This window comes from Poecilia latipinna, unplaced genomic scaffold, assembly GCF_001443285.1.
Source record: "Poecilia latipinna isolate Pla-1442-1.1 unplaced genomic scaffold, P_latipinna-1.0 Scaffold2335, whole genome shotgun sequence".
Lineage (NCBI taxonomy): Eukaryota > Metazoa > Chordata > Actinopteri > Cyprinodontiformes > Poeciliidae > Poecilia > Poecilia latipinna.
The window spans coordinates 36,088-57,597 of NW_015114951.1; the positions used below are offsets into that span (position 1 = coordinate 36,088).

The 21,510-nt window shown below is 39.1% G+C and overlaps 1 protein-coding gene across 21 annotated transcripts in view; it reads right to left on the bottom strand.

Annotated features, from left to right (window-relative positions):
• LOC106937397 (dedicator of cytokinesis protein 9) overlaps nucleotides 1-21,510 on the bottom strand; it is a 91,590-nt gene that overhangs the window by 32,529 nt on the left and 37,551 nt on the right. For 16 of the 21 annotated variants that reach the window (XM_015018897.1, XM_015018883.1, XM_015018896.1 and 13 more), the window contains exons 2-7: nucleotides 11,867-11,983; nucleotides 8,120-8,209; nucleotides 5,787-5,869; nucleotides 4,998-5,067; nucleotides 3,279-3,374; nucleotides 2,311-2,445 (exon numbers count right to left, since the gene is read on the bottom strand). In XM_015018897.1, the coding sequence (XP_014874383.1) occupies nucleotides 2,311-2,445; nucleotides 3,279-3,374; nucleotides 4,998-5,067; nucleotides 5,787-5,869; nucleotides 8,120-8,209; nucleotides 11,867-11,983 (591 nt within the window). Of the gene's footprint in view, nucleotides 1-2,310; nucleotides 2,446-3,278; nucleotides 3,375-4,997; nucleotides 5,068-5,786; nucleotides 5,870-8,119; nucleotides 8,210-11,866; nucleotides 11,984-16,553; nucleotides 16,826-21,510 lie in introns of those variants that run through there. The other 5 variants (XM_015018898.1, XM_015018888.1, XM_015018894.1 and 2 more) reach the window with 3 other exon arrangements.

Below are 21,510 nucleotides of genomic sequence, written 5' to 3' on the forward strand. Positions count from 1 at the left end.
TCTGCACAGATAACAGACTCAAAACTGCAGGGTAGGGGGGAGGTGGAATGTTTTATTACCGGGTCCAATCCAAATATTAAACTCCTACCCAGTCAGCAAAAGGCAGAAGACGTTTATTTTTTATGATTTAAACCATGCCTTGGTTCATTTCAATACCTCCCCTCATCCTCGCTGCTCTCTCTTTGCTTTGTAAGTTCATAAATCTACTAAACGTTCACACAGTTTACTGGATCAACAATTTCTCTACATAAATAAGCGAGAGGTGAGTCTTGCTTTGAAGGAATGTGGACCACAGGTGAAATAAGTTGGAGCTAAGCAAGAGTCCAGCACTGACCTTCAACAGCTACAGAAAGCAAAATTACCTGCAGCCAAAATGTGACCTCAATCAGCCACCAAGAGTGATGTCACTGCCCCATTTTAGGCTTTTAGCGGTTCTCAGTTTCAGCCCGTTCAGAAGCAATTGGGGCCAAAGCAGCTGCAGTTTGTTTGTGACACGACAGCTCTGCAGAGGTCAGATATTTATTGTGGATTCCAATAAACTAGCTAGGAGTCTCTAAAGGATTGGGGAAAGCGCTGTCTCATTAAAGTTAGCACTTTGGCGTTTTGTTATTCTGTGTCATTTTCTTTTACTTGTCTGAACAGTAAAAAACAACAGAGTGGGAGTTACAGGGAGGAACAGTCAGTGGCAGGCAGAGTGAATAATGAGGGGGGTGTTTAGGACGGGAATAAAACTAGGATAATAACAGGCATAATCGGGATGAACACTACAGGTTGAAAGACTCATCTATTTTTTTTAGACAACACAGCTACACAAATAAGTTAGTGTCCCTGATTTAAAAAAAAAAAATAAGAAAAAAGATTGCATTATATACTTTTCTATATTTCTGAGCTCAGACTTGGTCAGCAGAGATCACTACCCACACAGGACAAATTTAAAGTGCTTTTGTGCAAATGCTTGCTCCCTCCCAAAGTGTTGGAGCAGCCTGAAGAGCAGCATGAAGTCATCTCACACGCCATTCCAGCTGCAACATAAACATCTGCAGGTCTACTCATGGAGCAAGTTATTGGGAAACAGCTGTGGGCCGTGGCTTAATGACGTGCGATTCTGAAGTTTGCTCGGAAAAACACAAGAAATATGAACTGAGCAAACTAGGCTATACTCGGAGCATAAACGGCCCACTGAGGGTGTGATCATGTTGTAGTCTTGGCATAGAGTGAGTTTGGTCACTTACTGCTTCAGATTATCTGACGCCAACGCCACGCAGATCTACATGTCACGCTCAAGCTACCACTCCTGTGACCAGGCTCTTTCCACGCAGCACCCAACGCTCAGGCATGGTGCCACCACAATACTGAGCCACGAGAATTTCACCACTGAAGTTTTGTGCATGCTCAGACAATCTGGGAATTTTCACACTCCAATGCACGTAACGAGGAGTGCATCATCATACTGTACTTGATACACGCCAGAGGACCTCTCTAAAAACTCTCCAGTGTTCTTAGAGACTCTTTCTGAGAGTGACACCAATGGGGTTTGAATAGAAAGGAGATAGTCAAAGGGATTTTAAATCTTTTTTTTTTCTTTCTGGTTATTATTCTGCTTTTTCAAAGGTTACTTTCATTTCAGATGTTTAAGCCTTTGTTTTATGCCAAATATTGACATAAATACAATTTTGTTGCTATAAGAAAACCTAAAGGAAGGTAACGTTATAAGTCACAAAGATAAAAGCTCTAAACATCTTGAAGGTTTTAAAGATAAATACCAGAGTCCTGCTCCCCCTTATGATCATATCCCAATCATCCAGCTGACCTCCTTTCCATCAACTGTGATGATAGATATATGAAAATGCCCACATGAATTGCTTTCTCCATATGATCAGATGGAAGAGCACAGAATTGATTGAGAGGCCAGAGGAAAGTGCTCGGAAGTGAGGCCTCAGCATTCACCTTGCTTCACCGGCTGAGCGTCAGCAGAAAAACACGACCTTGGGGAGGAGAGAGCTCAGCTTTCATGAAAATGCAGAGGACAGTCTTCAGCAGCTGTCAACAACTTCTTTTGACAGCTTTGTCTGTTGCAACTCATGCTTCAAGCTAATCCTGTTGAGGATTGCAACGAGGAAATTTCCAGAATGGTTGCATGTATTGTCAGGCTTTTAAATCCCCCATACGGGAGGGGGCTACGTCATTAGCAAACACGGCGCCAACATGGATATCCTGTTTGGGAAAACACGCCAACGGTCATTCGGGTTCAGCAAGCCTCAACAATCAGGGTCTCTGTGCCAGAGATGACCTCAAGAATTCAGAGCGTACCTGAACCACACCCATGCAGGAATCCAGGAAAATGGTTCCTTTTGGCTCTTTGGAGATCTTCTCGTCCTTGTAGAAGTTCAGATTGTATGAGCCGTCCCCAAGCTGCGTAAGGTGGAAATACCGCCTCTTGAACGACTGAAATGATGGAAAGAAACAACATTCAGGTCTAAGTCACTGGAAAAGAAAAAAGTTGCATTTTGTTCATTTGTCTTTGTAGATCCATCCACAAAGAATTTGCCAATAAAAATCCACTGCATCACAATATGTGTTAGTGTTCAGTCAGTACAGGCCATTTACCATTTAGGCAATTTAATGTTTTTCAGGGTTTCCTGGGTAGAGAGAGGCTGAATAAAAATGCACACCACACTGAGAAACAATGAAGCCTTGTGTAATTGCATAAAATACCAAATAAAATGCATCGACATGTATGGTTGCAGTATGTAAAAAGTACACTAACTACAAATATATCTGCAGGGGACTTGTATAAGACTGACATGCATGCACACATAAGCACAGTTTAGTCAACCAATTAATCTGACCTAAATGCTTTTGTACTGCTGTCTGGTATCTGGAGATTACCAATGCATGCATTGTTAAGACATGCAAACAGCACACAGAAAGGGCCTGACCATATTGTTGTAAAGGCAACACTACTGCGATCCTGTTTGTTTAACTTCATCCATTAATTCCTAAAAATAGGCACCCTGGCAGACATTATCCCTTACGTAAATAAATCCTGGATAAAACCGCACTCTTGAGCTTAGAAAATGAATCATTACAGTGATTAACTGGGACAAAAAAAAAGAAGACTTTCCACGATTATTAATGTCAGAATTCCTAAGCAAGTATTAAATCAGCAGTAAGATTCTCACATCTGGATGTGTTTGTCAGCAGAGTTTCTCTTATTAAACTTATTCTGAAGAGCCCAAAAAGGCAGCCTTTGAACGTTTTCATCACTCTTTTCTCACCCTCATGGTGACGCTGATGGCACTGTTCATGTTCCCTTTGTACAGCCAGCCGTGTTTGGAAATGCCCCCTTTCTGGGATCCTAAGGAGGCAGTGTCCTACAAGACATAAAGAAAATATCAGACAAAAAAAAAAAAAAAGTTTAGAAATGTAGTTTAGAATGGCGACATAATTACTAAAGACATCTACTTATTTAGAAAACCAGAGAAAATTTGTACTTAAAGAACTTTGGACATTTTCTTTTTTTTTTTTTTCTTTTTTTTTGCATTCAAGCTTCATAAGAATTAGATCATGCTACTAATTAGTGACCCTGCCATGGTCCTGGTGTGTGCAAAGGCTTTCATCTACTGCTTTGAGAAGACACAGAGAGCCGGCGCTGTGCCGAGCTGTCTCAATCAAAACAAGCAGCCACAAAGACGTAAAACAAACGCTGAGTTTTTAAACAAATACATTTCCCCAACTTCAGAGAAGAGACGTACAAATCCGGGCCGTTTCACGCCACACTCCTATCATGTGTGGGATGAAATCACAGTTTCACATATGACCAGAACACAAGATACCGTGACCTGCTTTGCTCCATCGTCTGCAAAAATAAACCAATTAGTAGAGCAGTGATAGAAGATCTGTCCTGGTTTATGTCAGCCCTGCTTCGTCTGCAGTTAGAACTTTCCTGCATTAAAGCAAATGACCTCTCAAGATGTCACTTGCTCTGATCCAATGTCCGTTTCTCCTCCTTTTCTCTGTCCAGTAAAACAAAAGGGGATTTTAAAAGTGCTGACTGTCTTCTTGCAGTTTCATTGTGGAGGACTGAAGAACGCTGAAAAGCAGCTGGAAAGGGGTCAGAGCCTGTTTAATCTCATCTGTGTCTAGACAGCCTTCACAAGTACAGACCATAGAGGCAGAAAAGTGACAGCCTTTAACCACTGAGACAGAAAAAGAAGGCATTCGAGATCTAAGGCCAAGCTGAGGACACAGGAGAGAGATGGACAACAAATGTTGCAGATTTCTAACATACGCAGTTATAGTGTGGATAAAACTTGTAAACACAAACCCCATTAAAAGATATGGCTTCTATGTTGCTAAAAAAAAAAAAAAAAAAAAAAAAATAAACCAGCATAAATCAATCCAGAAATTTTTACATCTTTAATGTAAGCCATAATTTATGTGGAGAAAAAAAAACCCCACCAAAAGTGGGTGTGGAGGAAGGTCGGGATAATTGCGATACATCTCTCAAAGCAGTCGGTGACCTTGTGTTATTTCAGATAACACTTGTTTCGACAAGAGTTTAGGATTATCTTTGCTGCTTTAAACACTCCCAGCAAGATCTGAGGGTTTGCCAGGTGACTTATTAGCCTCCTTGTTGCAGACTCACAAGCCGTTCCAAAGACAACAATTATAGTCATTTAATCTTCGCAGGAGCACACATCCCCTCTGTCACACATGGATGAGCAGAAGACGAAGAGAGATGAATGCTGAAGCTCTGAAATCTGCCTCTGATCCAGCAACAAAATGTTTATTGCACTTAATTTCAGTCCTTTTTGAGCTCAGCTCTGAGGCAGAAAATGGTGTTTTACTTCAAACAGAGGAAGAAATAATACAACATTTAGGGAAAGCTAATTGCGGGATAGCTTTGATGTATTTTTTTTTATTTATGAAAAAGAGATAATAAAACGACAAATATGTGACACCAGTGTACCAACTAATGTAGTGCATGGACTTACCTCCTCTTTATCAACATCTTCATCCACTTCAAACACATGAACCGCCAGTTTTTCAGGCCGGGGTACTTTGCTGTAAGAACAGGTGAAATTTGAGTTTGATCAAGCAACACTGTTTTGTGTACATTCTTTCAAACGCATTGTGTTTTGACAGAGATTACATTTTTAACCTTTGACTTATTTTAATAAACTGGAAAACTCTTCTCCAAGAGTGTCGGCAGTTAACATTGTAAATGGAAAGTCCAGGATGATATAAATGCTGCATTTTACAGTAATGGTCCAAGGAAACTAGGAAATGAAAAGTTGCCAAATGCTAACTTCACATTAACGGAAACAGTGCCAGGGATTTTAACAGGCGATCTGTGTCGTGAAGCATTGTTTTAATTTCCCCAGAATGAGTGAAGCAACAAAGCATTTGGCAATCGTTGCAGTGTGCAGGACATCGTCAGCTAACACACTGCCAGTAAAATATATATTCTTCAGGGAAGAAACTGTTGTTGGTGACACAACCTCTTGACAATGAGGGTGTTTTCCACATGGCTGTATTTTAGAAATGGTGCCGTGCTCCATGAAACAAAAAGGAAACACTGGTTTGCACGTAAATGAGAGCTAGGTGTTTCCTTGTTAGGGCACGCAGCATTTTTTTCCAAAGCAGCAGATGAAAATAGATGACAGCTTTGGCATCTACGCGTTATCTGAGTGCCTGTTATTACTCCCCTCATGCTGATGTCACAATGTAGGACAAGTTAACTTTACTCACTGCAGAGTTGAGGATTTAAACTGCCGACTTACTTTGGAAGCTGTCGAAAATCCCCAGAATAATCCTCGTACTTGTAGTTGACCACATGCCAGTCAGACTTGTAGGTCTTAATGCACTGCGAAGACATGGATGATCAATTAATGGGACTTCGTTCAGTGGGTCTGAAGACAGCTGCACCCCGTAAAATGACACAAACTGCAGCCTTGCAGGATGAAACAAGTTTGCAATCCTTATTTCTAACACATGTGCTGAGTTCCTTTTTAAATTATGATGCTGTGTTTGTTCACTAATGTTCTCCAAGAAAACCTCTATTTATGCTAGGATGAAACTACACACGGGTGGACCCTTCTTACTAATAAGGAATTGACTGCAGACAGTTGAGTTAAGTGAAACTTGCAAACCTAAATTAACGTTTTCAGGTTCTGGGATCTGACTTAAATGTTTTTCCAGCTACGCTTCCAATCAGTTTATTAGTAAAAAGTAAAAAAAAAAAAAAAAAAAAAAGTCTAAGCAAGCTGAGTATCCCAGCTAAAAGCCTTGCAGTCAAGCTCTTATTTAGACAGGTATATGGTGAGAATCTCCATGTTGAACTCTGGTCAGAGGGGGTTCGATTTATAAGACACTGATGAGTTCTTGTGTTACCAATGAGCATTTTTGGACAGACATTTTCTGACAAAAGTTTGATTTCTCTTATTTTGTTCAATGCATTGTGTTCTGATGGTGCAATAGAGCTTGTTCACATTAAAGCCACAGAAAATTTGCTGGAGACGTCCACCGTCAACTTGCCAGCAGTTGGTTACCATGGGGACTGAACATGGACCAGTGAACCTATTACTGCTAAAGAAGGAGTCACACGGACTTTTAAAGGCAACTCTCTCTGCTGGCGTCAAGAAATGTGACAGGTGCAACTTTCCTCAAAAAGCTCTGTGTCTGAATGAAGACACTGCATTATTCATGTCCTTCAGACAAGAGATTTTTTTTATATGAATTTACAAATAAATTACTTAATTGCTTTTAATAATTTTAGTAAACAGTCTCTCGGTATCTTTTAAGGGAAGGTCTGTGATCTACAACAGGCTAAAGATGTGAGACTGCATCTCAGAGCTGCTGCAGAATAATAGTTTATGCTTATTTCTGTTATTAAAATGTGTCTTTATTCTTGGCTTTGTAAACCTTTTGCACAAGATGGCTCATTTTTTTTTTATGTTATCTGACCTACCGCCATTGAATTTGATGCTCGAGATACTAAAATGAAACTAACAAGATGACAACCTCAAAGTGAACTTTTGCCTTGAAATTCCACAGATACAGAAAAAAAAAAAAAACTGAATCTCAACATAACATTCTTCAGAAAATTAGCGGAAAAGGAGTGTGTGGTGACTCCACCTCGGTCTGACCATGCCTCAGCAGGGAGTGTATCACTATCCTCTTTTACTTGGAAAGTGGACATCTGTTCATTGTTAGAGCCAGTGATAGGAGCAGCTCAGAGGTATCTGTTCAGCAGAAATGCGTGGCGCTTACAAGAAGTGCCCCTGCTGGGAGACGAAACGTAACCTGAACAGGAGACGAATTAGAAACGGAGAAGCTGTCAATCTGTGCAGCTGTCTGAGTGATGTCACACAACACTCGAGCTGTGTTTTTGGTATCTTCATGACTTCATACACGCCGTTCTCTAATCGCTGACCTGTGACCTGGAAGGTGGACTGTCAGCACGCAGCTGCTGTGTCCAGTAGGAGTAGCAGTGCTGTGTATGGTCTTAGTGGTTAGATTTTAGAGATTTGGTCAGCTCTAAATGAATGTTTAACACGCTTTACTTCAAAATTCTCCCCAGGATTTTAATTTGACTGAGAAGAGCTTAGACAAGATCCATCACAGACAAGAAAATATTTGCTTCCTTCCTTGTCAACACCTCCTGGACAGAAGACAATTAAAATACCAATGGCATAAGTAGATGTTGGGACAAAGTGACATATGTCTCGCAAAGTTGAGAAAAACATTCGTTTCGAGTCAAAAACGTCAGTTTGGGCTCTTTAAGACTGACACTCTGTCGCTCTGCTTGAGACTCTTATTTTGAAGTAGGAAAGGAAGTAGTTCTTGAGCTCCAGCTGGTCTCTTGTGTTGACAGAACTAACTAATATGGAGACTGGTTGACAAGAATTGCTCACACGTAGCATGTATGGAAGAAGGTTCAACCATTTTTAAATGACCCGTTTGGTAGCATTTTGGGCATTTGGAAGAAAAATGAAACAATAGCACGACAAATAAGATGCAAATGACTCGGTAGCAGTTAACTCCTAACGAGGCAGTTTGAGGATAAACTGGCTGAGATCTGATTTTGCTGCTTTTTGTTGGGAAATGAGTTTACCTCCTGGACAAACAGGCTCTGGGCCTCCCTCTCAGCATTTTCAGGCACTGTGGGGTACAGAGTTCTCCCTTGGCGCCTCAAAGTTGAAATCTGTGAGGAAAAACAAAAGAGTTAAAGAATCAGAAACGGGGAATTACAGAAGACCTTCCACTAACACTGCAATACTGAAAATGAAACAAAATGTGAAGCAGCAGGATGTCGTTTTCCTAGAAAGCCCAGAATTGTGGTTTAAATGAGTCACAGTTGCTCTGGGTGTCCTTGCAAATATTATTGGGCATTTGAGGTTAGATCAACATCTGACTGATCAAATCCAGTGGGAAGCAATTCATTAGTGATGTGTCAAGGGCCCAGAGACACTTTATTGAGAACAAGTACAGTCTGTGGCAAGCTACATGTTTTATGAGAACACAATAGACTTTGAAGTGAAAAGCCTGTAGATTTGAAAAAGGTTGTGTTTCACATGTAACAAAACACTAAATCCAATCATGTTTAAAGCTACCCCAGGACTTTGATTACTACTAACAGGGTGAAATGACAGTATCACTTTTAGTTTCTGTAATTCAGCCTTTGACATTTACATGTTCCTTGCAAATTATAGACACATAATAATAAATAACTTAGTAACATATAAACATGCTGGCGTTTTTATTTGGATCATTGCTTAAGTTGTACCTGTATTTAAAAAAGTAATGATTAAGAGATCTAGCTCGTAAACTTGTAATACTTTTAAAGTTGAGGATTCTTTGTCTCCAAGTCGTGTCACCTTTTGTTGCTAAAGTGTGGAGTTCCCAGGTATGCTGAAGTGCCTGAGGTGAAAGCAAACACTCTTTCAACACAGACAAGTCATGAGTCGTTGATGACCTGAATGATAAGACACACAAAAAATGCGACACTGCTGTCTTTGTCTTCCACACAAACCAAAACATAAAATTATGTGCCGTAAAAAGTGTTGGTTGTGTCATCTGAAAGAAATTCCATATGCTTTCCTAAGTAAACCTGCCAATCCCTCTTCCTGCTTGCAGCAAAGTTTCCTGCAAAGATTACAATCTTTACAATGCAGGAAGCAGAAATAAACAAGCATATAGGTAAAAGGGTAACAGGAAGCATTTAAATCGGCTTCAAGTCGCCATTTTTCTGTGCTGGAGCGATCACAGAATAATTGCTGGGGTCAAAAGGAATCCTTAAACATTTGAGTTGGAATATTATTGACCTCACATTCCAGACTTTAAATATATTATATTTGAGTGCTGCATGTTGACTAAGGTGTGAAAAACAGGCTTAAGAAATGCAAACAAAGTGATTGATACTCAACCAGGGCACAACACAAAGCCATCAGAGTCTACTGAGGTGATATAGGTCTTGTTTTACAAAGAACAGCAAATGATGCTTGATGAACCAGTTTGGAAAAATATGCTTCCCAAGACTAAAACAGGGGTAGAACAAAACAAAGGATCTGTTTCAGGTAGTTTCGCAGCTTCCTACAATGCTTACATCATGAACTTAGCAGTTTTCTACATAACTTCAGCTGCTAAATCTCCGCGTTGAAACGTCAACTGATTACAGTCCTGTCTGTACAAGAGGGCGGGCCGGCAGAAACAGATGTTAAGCTCAATCACCGTGCCTCAGTATGTTTTTCTTTCCTCCGTCAGAATCACCTGTCATTCTCTGACAACGCTTCGGTTGTAACACTGACATCTTATCTTCACAAGAGCAGGCTGGGCAAACAAACTCAAAGCCATATTGTTACTCAGCACTCGGAAATCGGAAAAGTCCAATAAAGAAACAAATATTCATTCCTTCCTTATATCGTTTGGTAAGAGATACTGTCAGTAATTATCACTTCCTGCTCCTTAACCCGAGGTACATTTTGTTAGATGTGAAAGTCTTCATGAGGAATAACATAACGACTTATGTCTCTGGAGGAAACTGTATAGATAACCAGGAAAAGGCTGACTCCATAAAACCTTTACTGTGCAGTAGGGGTTCAGAGGAGTTGGACCCAGACTTGAGGACACACTGTATATCTCATTGTTGCTCTTGAGGAAGGACTTCCATTTCCTGAGGTACAAGCACTGGGACAGATTTCCATCTAGTATTTTCCATCTGCAGCAGCGTGGAAACACTGAGAGGTTGCGAGTCCGGCATGGTGCGGCTCGAGATAAAGTTGACTGTCACACAACATAATGGACAGAATGAGCTAATTAAACAGATAGCCCCTTGTCCCTAACACGCTAGAGCACAGAGAGAAATAAACAAAAGGAAAAGTCCACCCAGTATTCACAACACAGCCCCACCTGGGCCAGTGGGGCCCGGGTGGGGCACTGCAAACGCTAACAAGCACAACAAAAGAATCAAGTTAAGTAAAAATACTTTTTTTATGGTTTGGAAACATATTTCTAGAACAACATCAGAAAGGGCATTCACCATGCCAAACCAGCTTTATTTATAAAGCACTTTAAAAAACAGCAGGCACTGACAGAAGTGCTGAACAAACAAAATGAACCAAAAACACTGATTAAAACAAATGAGAACAACAAGTGAAATGATTAAATGTAGAAATAAAATTAACATAAATAAAATTTGAAACTTACACGGGGACAAGTGCTAAAAAGAAGATGTAGGTCTTAAGATCAGATTTATAAGTGGCTTGCGAAGATGCTTTTCTGTGCAGCAGCAAAGCAATCCATTATGTGGGAGCAAAAGTTTGACCTGCCCTGAGCTGCAGGCCAGAGGCAGCTCCTACTACAGCTAATCAGCTCACCAAGAACGGGAGTGCAGGTGCAAAATCTCATAGAGATAGGGTGAGGCAAGACCAGAAAATACACCCTTTTTAGACTCATCATTATAAATAGATTATTAGAATAACAAGGTCTTCATAGTGCTGCATCATAACCTCAACATAAACAAAGTCTCCCTGAATTACACACACGGGCTGCACTAAATGTTCATCACTATTACAGTTTAAATTCCATTTCCCACTAACAAGAGGCAGATTTATTAGTCAGTTTAGGGTTGTAACAATATCACACTATATTTAGTGATATTTGTCATCAAAGTGAGAGCTGTCTCACAAAGTTTTATCGTGATGCTGTCAACATATGACTATCTGGTGAAGAAAATTTAAGCTAATATTATGGGCCCGGTCGTAAAGGTAATAGGTTTAAAGCTAAAGACCCCGAATCTGACAAAACTGTGACTGGCTAACCAGTAGCTGCTAATGTTAGCATCTCTTTCAGTGCTGCCCAACAGATCGACTGTTCACAACTTTCACAACTTTTTAGTGAGACTTGACAGCATGTAATGATTTCTAGAGATTGATCAGATTTCTTTGCGTCAAAATGGAGTCTTAGTTGCTCAAGTGTTGAGCGAGCATGTGACTGTTCTTCATAAATTATACTTTTTTCCTCCATAATCGAGTAGCCCTATTAGGTTTCACAAACCATGAAGAGAAACAATCAGCTTCTGTCTCAAAAAGGTTTTATTTTACATCATTTCTGGGCAACTGGAGAAACTCATATCAGTTCTGTCTCAACATGTGCAACGTTTTGACCTGTGAAACCTAGACTGAATTACAGCAGTAAAAAAAAAAAAAAAAAGCATTTGATTTAAACTTGGTATTCATTATATTTTTGTACTTGTAAAAATTCCAGATGTAATTGAAAAGCCAAAACCAAAAAGGTTTTGTCCAAACGTATATTTACACCCAGAGTTGGTACAGACGTGGCTATCAAACAGCGTTAAACCCACCTCAAAGTCCTCCAGGGGGAACTGCAGCATGTCACGGAGAACATCGCTGAGGATTTGCGTCTTTCTTTGCACCAGCACATTTTCATAATCCAGCGGCTCAATCACCTTTGGTTTTACCTGGAAAACACAATTAGTGGAATATTTTGAAACAGATTCATTAATGAGATGACGAAGATCAATGACCTACATTGCAGACCTCTGACTGGCATCAACAATGATTAAACAAACAATACAGATTGAGAAGTTGTGACCCCACGTTCACATTTACTGCCAAATATGAATGTCTGTGACACATTAAACTTTTCAAGAGTCAAAACGTTTTTCAGCTCGTTTGCTGCTTAAGATAAAGATACATTGTAGGCGTCCCATTGGCCTCACAAAATATGTGACAAAGTTAATGACAGAGACTGGAAAGATACTAAATAAACATAGCGAAAAGAGAACTTAGAAATGTTTGATTTCACTTATTAGGCATTATAATACAAAAAAACCCAAAAACCTGCATTTGCATTCTAACCAAATACATAGAACTACCACAACAACTTTATAGATAACAAATATTAATTATATTGTATATTTAACATTCTCTCTCTTTCCAGGGCATTAACTCATCACACAAAGGTACTCTGATAAATTGTTAGAAATTAATTTGAACAATAAAGTGTAATAATTACTCTTTTAGAAATATAAGCAAACAAAATTTGTGTTTGTAAAAAAATGTTAGAAAATGGCTTCCACCTGTTTTTGTTAAACTTCTAAATGCTTTGCGCTATAAATTATTTTAAATTAAAGATGTAAATGTCTTTGCAATGATGTGAATAACATCTGTTTATCACAGTGTTCCAACATTCCCTTCTTTACAATATATCACACTGAATAGCAGCTGGACTTGAAATATTAATAGGAAACCATGGAGTTAATCTCCATTTAAAAATATATGTTGTCACGTCTACGCAGTAAATGTGATTTAAGCTATATTACACTGTAAATTACAAAACAAAGGAACGTGTGGAAGGTCTGAATATTGTCAGAAGATGTGCTTTTATTTTGAAGAGTCAGAAATCAAATTTTAATTATGCCAGTTTAGTAGCAACATAATTGGATGTTAGAAGCCAGTTAAGTTTATCTTTTCCAGAAATGAACCACCATTTAACACATAATTCTTTTTTAGAGTCATCTGTGTAGTAATTAGTATTGAACAACAGCTGATACAGGCTGTTATGAACCACTATGAGCTCACAGTCCAAAAACAATAATAAATCAAACACACCCTTTTGCAGGAGACTGAGATAGGTCTTAAAACTTCATAGCAACTGTTTGAGTAAAAGTCTAAGCTTTAAGAGTCAAATCTTTTAACTGAATGTGAAACAAGTCTGAGTCCTAAGTCTTTGGAATGTAAGAGCAATTCAAGTTTTAAGAGGATAAATCTGAGTTACAGCTTAAGTCTTCAGATCACAAATCATAGTCCAGTCTAGTGTTCTTTACACAGCCTTTAGAGTATCTGTCCAAATCATATCTTTGGATTGCAATGTGAATTAAGCCTCGGGTTTTTGCAATTTAAGTCTAACTTAAATTGCAAAAAGTCTCATGGTGGCCCCATCTCTACAAGGAATCACAATAAAAAAAAAAAAAAAACTGTGGACTAAGAGAACATACAGAGACTACAACTCTGCAGAAACTAAACCAACCGTGCTGTCTTGTTGGGTATGTGGGTGGTTTATTTCCCAGATAAGTAGTGACAAGTTAGTAAGGACTCCAAATATGCAGAAAAAAGACAACTATTCGGCCAGTGGGAGCTGGTTTGATGAGCTTAACCTCTTTGTGGGAGCAACAGTACTCTCATGGAAACAATTACACGACACACCAGCTGTAGCACAGCATTCAACAAGTCATCCTCCACAAATCAGATCAAATACCTTTGACTTTCTGTGGTAAAGATCAATCAGAAAATGTATCCATGCTTTTAGCCAACAGTTTTGAATACGCCATTCATGTTGAATGCAGGTATGAACGTTTTAAAACACTGCTTCGGACGTCTGTAAGCTGTAAAGATACAGAAGACCATTACATGTAGAGTAAGCTGTCAACACTGGCAACCGATTGGAGGCAAGGATAAAACCTAAGAGCCCAGGGAGGCAGCAAAGTGAAAAATGAACAGTGACACTTAAGCAGACTTCAGGGCAGAGTGACAGCACGGATCACTCATCACCTCCACATCTGGAGTTGATAACATCTTGCATGACCTCAGAGAAAAGTCGTGGATATTGACAGGCTTAAAAACGGTGAAGGAGTTGACAGAACAGGCATGACTTGCTATCGGGAGAAAGCAAACCCAAAACAGTACCGTAAGGTCTTGCATATAAGGCAGTTCTCTATTCGTAGCATAACTGAGTTTCCCAGTATTTTTTAAGTCAAAACATCTTCTGTTAAGTATGCCTTTCAGATGCAGTTATGCATCAAAATGGAGGGAAGGTGAGAAGATGGACACTAATATTGTTGTATGTAATACAGGTAAGCCTGGAAGGAATTCATGATATCCGAAAGACAAGATGTGTCCTAATCTGTGTCTCACTTCTAAATCCCCCTAAATCTTCTGACACAATCAGACAAGTTGTTTAAGGTACATTTGGCACACCCAGTTTTGCATCCAAATAAAGCAATATTCTGGACACAAGACTAAGAAGACTAAACCAGGGATCAAATGGACCCTGGAAGGTTTACCTAAGACAGAAAAGGGATTGGAGTATCAACAAGGATACACATTCAACACCCTGACACCAAGGCAAACTGTGAGAGTAATGAGGTACTGAAAATTAGTCTGCACGGACTCAAAACCAAGCACCAAATGTCTCAAAGTGTAACCGACCTGACCCCATCATAATATTTGCATTTAGTTTTTCTAATCATTAATTCCTAAAGCTGCTCGGTTGTTGGCATATCTTTTCTTTTCTCACTCTGTGTTCAACAGAACAGAGTTCATCTGACATTGCTTCGTCAGGGGTTCCAAGTGGTCAACCATTCAGTAAACTCAGCGCTGAGTAAGACAATGGACATGCATTTTCAGGTGCTTGGTCATTCTCTTTCACCAAAGACCCGACCACAGTCAGTAGACGAGTTTCAAACTTCTTGATATCCCCTCAGATAAACACAGTACTTCAGAAGGCAGATGTAGACCAAAATGATAGAAATATTGAGGTTTGTTTCCACACATTCAAGTGCACTGCAGATTCTTGCAGACAAACTAAACTTCTAAATTAAGCATGTTTCGTAGGGATTTTATAATAGACCAATGGGACACGGTGCATTATTTTGAACTGAAAGGAAAGTAGCACATGGTTTTAATCTCAGTTTAATCTCAGTTTTTAAACCCAGCTCTTCTATGAAAGTGTTAGAGGTTTATTAGAGAACACTGGTGAATGCACAGCATGATGAAGACCAAAGAACACACCAGGCAGATAAGGGGTAAAGTTTGACAGCAGGACTGAATTATAAAACAATATCCAAACTTAAACCTGTCATCACACACTGTTCAGTCCACCTTCAGAAAATAAAAGAACACAGGAAAGCCATAGCTGCCCACCATCCTCCATTTAGAGGCTTGAGAAAGGGCATTATCAGAAGACCAACCATGAGGCCCAGGGTAACTCTGGAGGAGCTGCAGGGATCCAGCAGTCAAGTTGGACATTTTGCAGACGTGATAACTTTAAGTCATGCACTTCACAAATCTTGCACTAATGGCAAGATTTGTGAATAACAAGAGAAGAAGAAACTTGTAACTTTCTATTGTCAGAAAGTTATAACAAGGCAGGTTTGTCACAAGCTATCTAGAAGGGGATATTAAATATGTGGAGGAAGATGCTTTGGTCATATGAGAAAAAAAATAAAACCTGCAAGCATTACTCGAAAAAATGCAAACACTTTCACATCATCCTGAACAAAATCTCAGTGTTGTTTTCTCCATCGTCCAGCAGGATCACAAACCTAAACCAGCAGCCACAGCTGGTGGTTCATTTGGTAAGTTTTATGTTTATAATTTCAAAAATTGTTCACTTCAGCAGGGTAAACCAAGAAGTTTTAGGAAACAGCAAAAAAAAAACAAAAAAAAAACAGGAATATTTGAAGCAATCACTTCTAATCCCTCCATACATCCAGCAGCTGTTTATCTGAGGCTCCAACTCCTCCCATCAGTCACACAGCCTGAAACAATGGTGCTGTGTAGTGCCCCTCCACTAACCGATACATTCAACCAAGGACCGTTCGAATGACTCTGCAGAGCCTCAAGCACTGGACACCTTCATCACGGAGAGGAAAATTATCACTGTCATTATCACTGACTTTTGAGCCGCATGAAGTTTTTTTTTTTTTTTTTTTACAAGCCGAAACGGTCTATAAAAACAAACTCTGAGCTTCCTTCTGTGCAGGTAGTAAAGTGCTGGTGAAAGTTCAACTTTCTTGAAAGCTGTTGCTAGCATTGCAGTTTTTAAATGCGAGCTGGCAGCATTGTGGGTAATGAAACGGAGAAAAAAAAAGTGAGATGCTCACATGACACCTGCTTTAGGTGCTTTATAACCGTGGTTAACTTCGGCAGCACTGTGCGCTGAAAGACGTTCCAGTAGAGGAGAACAAATGTAATAAAATAAAACAAATACTCACATATATCATGCTACATCCTAGAATGAGTACTTACCACCACCTGTGGCACTGAATCCACCTCAGCCTCAGCTGGACTCTTGTACTGCTGTGGGCTCTCAATGACCAGTTCCTTCTTTGGAGCTTTACCAGCTTTCCCCTGCATTGTCAACAGCTCCGATGAAATATTCCTGACTTAGATCCCAAAAATAGGCTCTTTGTGAGCATATCAGTAAGCAAACAAAGTCACGTCTTGTTTGGGTAAAAAAAAAAAAAAAAAGTTTGTAGTTCTTTTCAGACTCAAGCTCCAGCTCAGCTGAGACAACTCTGACTGGAGGCAGTTGACTCACACCCAGGCTGAGGAGATGGCCCCTCCTACACTCACCACTGTGCAGCCGGAGGGAGTTAAACACCCGCTCACCCACACATATATATACACACAAAGAAGATATCTGACCCCGAACAGTCCACCTGTACTGTGACAGAGAAAAAGACAAAAAAAAAACAAAAAACAAAAGAAATTCCTCAAGTATCACAGCCTGGTCATACATGGAGCACCCACGCCTTATGAGACATAGGCATTTCCACAGGAACAAACTTAAGGAGACTGGGATCGCTACTATTAATCAAAGGCAGGGTTTTTAATTTAATCCCTAAACCTCAAACGAATCAACTAATGAGACTTTGCCCATAAAACTCCTTGTACACCAAAAAAACAGAGGCCCCTTGCATTAAAGTAAAGGCTTTACCCTTGGCCTGGTTCTTCTACATCCCAATAAAAGCAGATCACAGGTCTGAGGCCGGTTCCACCTTCGGGGTCCCACTTCTTGTTGATGCAACTGCTCGAGGGGCATTCCAACACAAAGCAGCCCCCGTCTAGCCAAGCAAGGAATGGGCCTGACTTCTTGATTCCTCCAGTAGGCCACTGCAGGGGAGGATGTTATCTTTTCACGCCCGTGTTTCAGCTCAAGGCGAGGGGGAGGGCAGCTGTTCCACCTTCCCTCTGTCACATGTTCCCGCAGAGCCCCAAAGAGACGTTGACGAAAATGCCCCTATGAAGTAATTAATTATCTTTGACATTAAAATGAGCAAATAGAGACAATTAGGATAATTGTACATGACATAAAACAGGAAGTGTATAGTCTGATTTAATGCTACCATGAAAAAACAAATGTTATGTCTTTCTATATTATGTGTACACATACATTTTTCTGCTCTGCTATCTTGTCTCAAGACAAGGAACTCGCGGAAACACATATAAACATAACCTAATAATCAAACTGACTTTCCGTTTCACCTCTTCTCATTCATACTAACTAACAAAAGATGTTGACATCAGTTCAGCTGTATAAAACTTGACATACTCTCCAGGGTGTCTAGGCCATTGTTTCTTGTTTCCCTGCAATGTGGAATATTTCTTGGTTTTGGTTTCACAATAACTGGTTTATTTTACGACAAAAACTGGGAGGAGAAGCAAAGAAATTAAATTCATCAAGCCACATCATTTACAAAAACTGAACGATTATGTAATAGATGTACCGCATTAGATATTCATTGCAGTACTTACACATTACCAAGCAACTCGTCTTCTGTAGAATCAGCTATTTTTTTTTTATTTCTACTTTTTTACGTCCTTCTGGTTCTATGATGTGTAAAATTAATTGGAAAGAGAGAAATAAACAAAATGCAAAGTGCTTTAATTTGTGTAATTAGTTAGATACTGTCCGCATAGATCAAACTGTGGGATGGGAGGATGGCTGGCCTTCTGGGTTACATAACAAGACCTTAGAGCCAAAGTAAAATAGGGTGTAACCTGGAATGTAACAACATAACCCACCCCACGGTATGCAGCTCCAAGACTCAGCATCATGCAGCTTGTTTACAAGTCCACTTTCCAGACTGTATAAAGCTGAATAGGACAACAGCTAGTAATTGTTTCCCATTTATACGCACCTACTCCAGTTTTCTGGCCAATCACCGATCTTTAAAAAAATCAGACATGCTAATTCCGATTTCGGTCAATACAGATTTTTTTTTGTTATATAACTAATGCTGTGACATATCTGATAAATCAGCTGACTGATTTATTCGTATATCCCTAATTTTTACTTGAGGTTATTATATCATAAGAATCTCACACCAGCCCATTGCTACATAATACTACACTTACATTGCAACTCACACTTTTTCTTAAATAAATCACAAGTCCAACAATGAAATTGATATCATTATCAAAATGCAAAAAAAAGAACTAAAACATAACTCAGACAATACCTTTCGCAATATTTAAAAACTATTCTGGTCATTTGAGGCTTTTGAAAACAGAGTGCAAGAACTATTGCACAGTTTTCTTTCTCACCATAAGTGGTGAGGCATTGTAAATGTTGAAAGAGGTCAAAATATGAGGAAAATGGAGATAATTTTATAGAACATCAAGAGCCTCTGTCCCTTTAAAGCATTCCCATTCTGTATTGGGATCAAGAGTCTTCATCTGTGTCAATATTTGCTACTTGCCATGACACCACTTGTCTCTATTTAGTATATTGAAGTATCAACTGACGTTAGAGAATTACATTTCAGTGCTCCATAAGTTCTCTAATCTTTCCAGATGATTGTTAGCCACTAGTTTCACTTTCAGTTTCAAGTTTCCGACTTCACGCAGAGAGTTTATCCTAGTAAATGCAAATTTCATTTTCATAGTTTTGCTTGAGATTATTATTATTATTTTATTTTACTTTCTGATGAGGTATTAGAAATACAAATCAATTATTATGAAGGCCGAATGTGATAGGATGAGAAATGAACACTTTCATGCTGCTACACTTTCCTAAATGTTTTAAAAAGATGAGCTGGAGTTCTGAGTCTGAAAATGAGCAACATAGACACATACAAATACCACAAATGCCACTGTGTTGAACACTATTTGCTTATTAATAATTGTACTTTATCCTAACATTTGGGAAAAGGTGATTTCTTTAAAGTGGATCTCTACCCAGACACTGATCTTGTGAAACACTTCCCAAGTGTTCTCACAAGTGTGTTTTGTGTGTTGTGTTGATTATCTGTAAAATGCCCAACATTCAGAGATACCAAGGAGTAAACAAGCTGTGGAGGCTACATGTCTACAAAGAGATATGAACTCCTACTCTACTGTAATGTAAACAGGAAACTCTAGCTGAGGGCTAGATAAATGCTATCTTATCTATAATCTACGAATGTTTTCTGCTTGATGTCATGCAAGTTTAGTCTGGGATCTTATCACGAAGCACATAAATTTGTTCTCATTTGGCACCTTAGTTTGGAAACTACATTTGTCCGGATTAGAGGTGATGCCCCATCTCCATAGCTGACCACACCGTATTTCTGCCTTTAGCTGCAAAGAGCCAGAGTTTGGCATAAGCCTGTCCTCTATTGTCACAATGGCTTGAATTCCCAGAAATAATAACCTGCTGCAATCAGAAGGAATTAAAAAGACACAAATTATGGTTTATATCCTTTCATAACAAGGCTTAGTGGATTACAAATGCCGTACAGCTACTGGAGTGACACGTAGGAATTATTTACTTTTTTCCATGCAAACAATAAGGAATAAAAGTTTAAAATCTGATACATACAAAGAGAAGGAAAAGAATGTACTCTGCATTGGATTCTTCTTATTTTTGTAATTGGATAGCTGTGATCTACAATCACATAAACATATAAATAGTTTATCATAAAAATTACCTCTTGACTTTATTTCCCAGATTGAAACTATGTTAGCAGCAGATTATAAATGGGCTTTAAAATCAACTGCTACATAAACATCAACAGTGTGAATTGAAAGTGGTGTAGAACTGTACAGCTTTAGCATCATGCAGTGTGACTAGTATGCAACTAGGAGCAAACTCAATAATATTCAGGCAGAGCAATGCCAACAGTAATGAGTTCACTCTCCTTCTGAAGAAACACACCTTCCACTCTCCACACCGCTGGCTCTGATTTGATTGATTCTGACTGATTTTGATTGGAACATAGAGATAAAGTCTTAGTACAGCAGTTTTACTTTACCTTTTTGTCAATTGTGTTTTTTCGGCAAAGCTAAAACAGAGGTTTTATTAGAATAGAAGTTTGGAAACTTCTAATCTGAAAGAACTAACAGCTGCAAAATTTAATCACGGTGCATACTCTTAATAGAAGATACTTTTTTTTTTTTTTTTGGAAATGCTTTCAAACAAGCCTGTTGTAAACTTTAAAATGAAGACAATAACTGAGGTCTGCAGAGCTTCAGATATAGAACATATGGTTATTTGGTTTATCTGTGAGCATTACACTTTCACCCCCAGTCTAAGGTGAAATTAGTGGGATGGCTTAGCTGCACTGGAAAGATTAAAAACTTTAATATATATTACCTATATGGCACTTCAAAGACCCTTGTTGATGCTTTACAATTTCATACATTATGCATTTAGTCTTCACTCACACTGGAAGCGTGGCTGCCATTCTGTCCCTCCCGACCAGCACAATCACACCGACATATTTAAGGGGACGTCGGGTTAAGTGTCTTGCCCAAGAACATGACGCCAGCATGCACTCAGTCAGGCGTTTGAATCGGCGACACTCTGGTTGCGCAGTAAACGCCTAGTCCCTGCACCACTGAAATCTCTGTTTTCTTAATTTGAACCCTTTTACAAGAACTGTAAAACTCATTTAGTTTACATCATCACCACTTTAATAAGCTTTTGATAGAGTCTTAAATTGAGTGATTGATTAAGGAGGTCTAAATCTCATTTTTGGGTTGCTTCTGACCAGGAGACAGACAAGCTTGTCACAACATGACAGTTTTAACAAATATATATAAAAACATGTTTATAAAAGTTACCTACATACATCAGGTTTAACAGTCAAACTCATGCATTCTCATTCTAAAGCCCAATCACAAAAAAAAAAAAAAAAAAAAAAAAAAAAAAAGAAAAAGGGGGAAAATAGGGTTAAAATGGCTTTTAGGGTTTGAATATTTTCCAAAAAAAAAAATACGA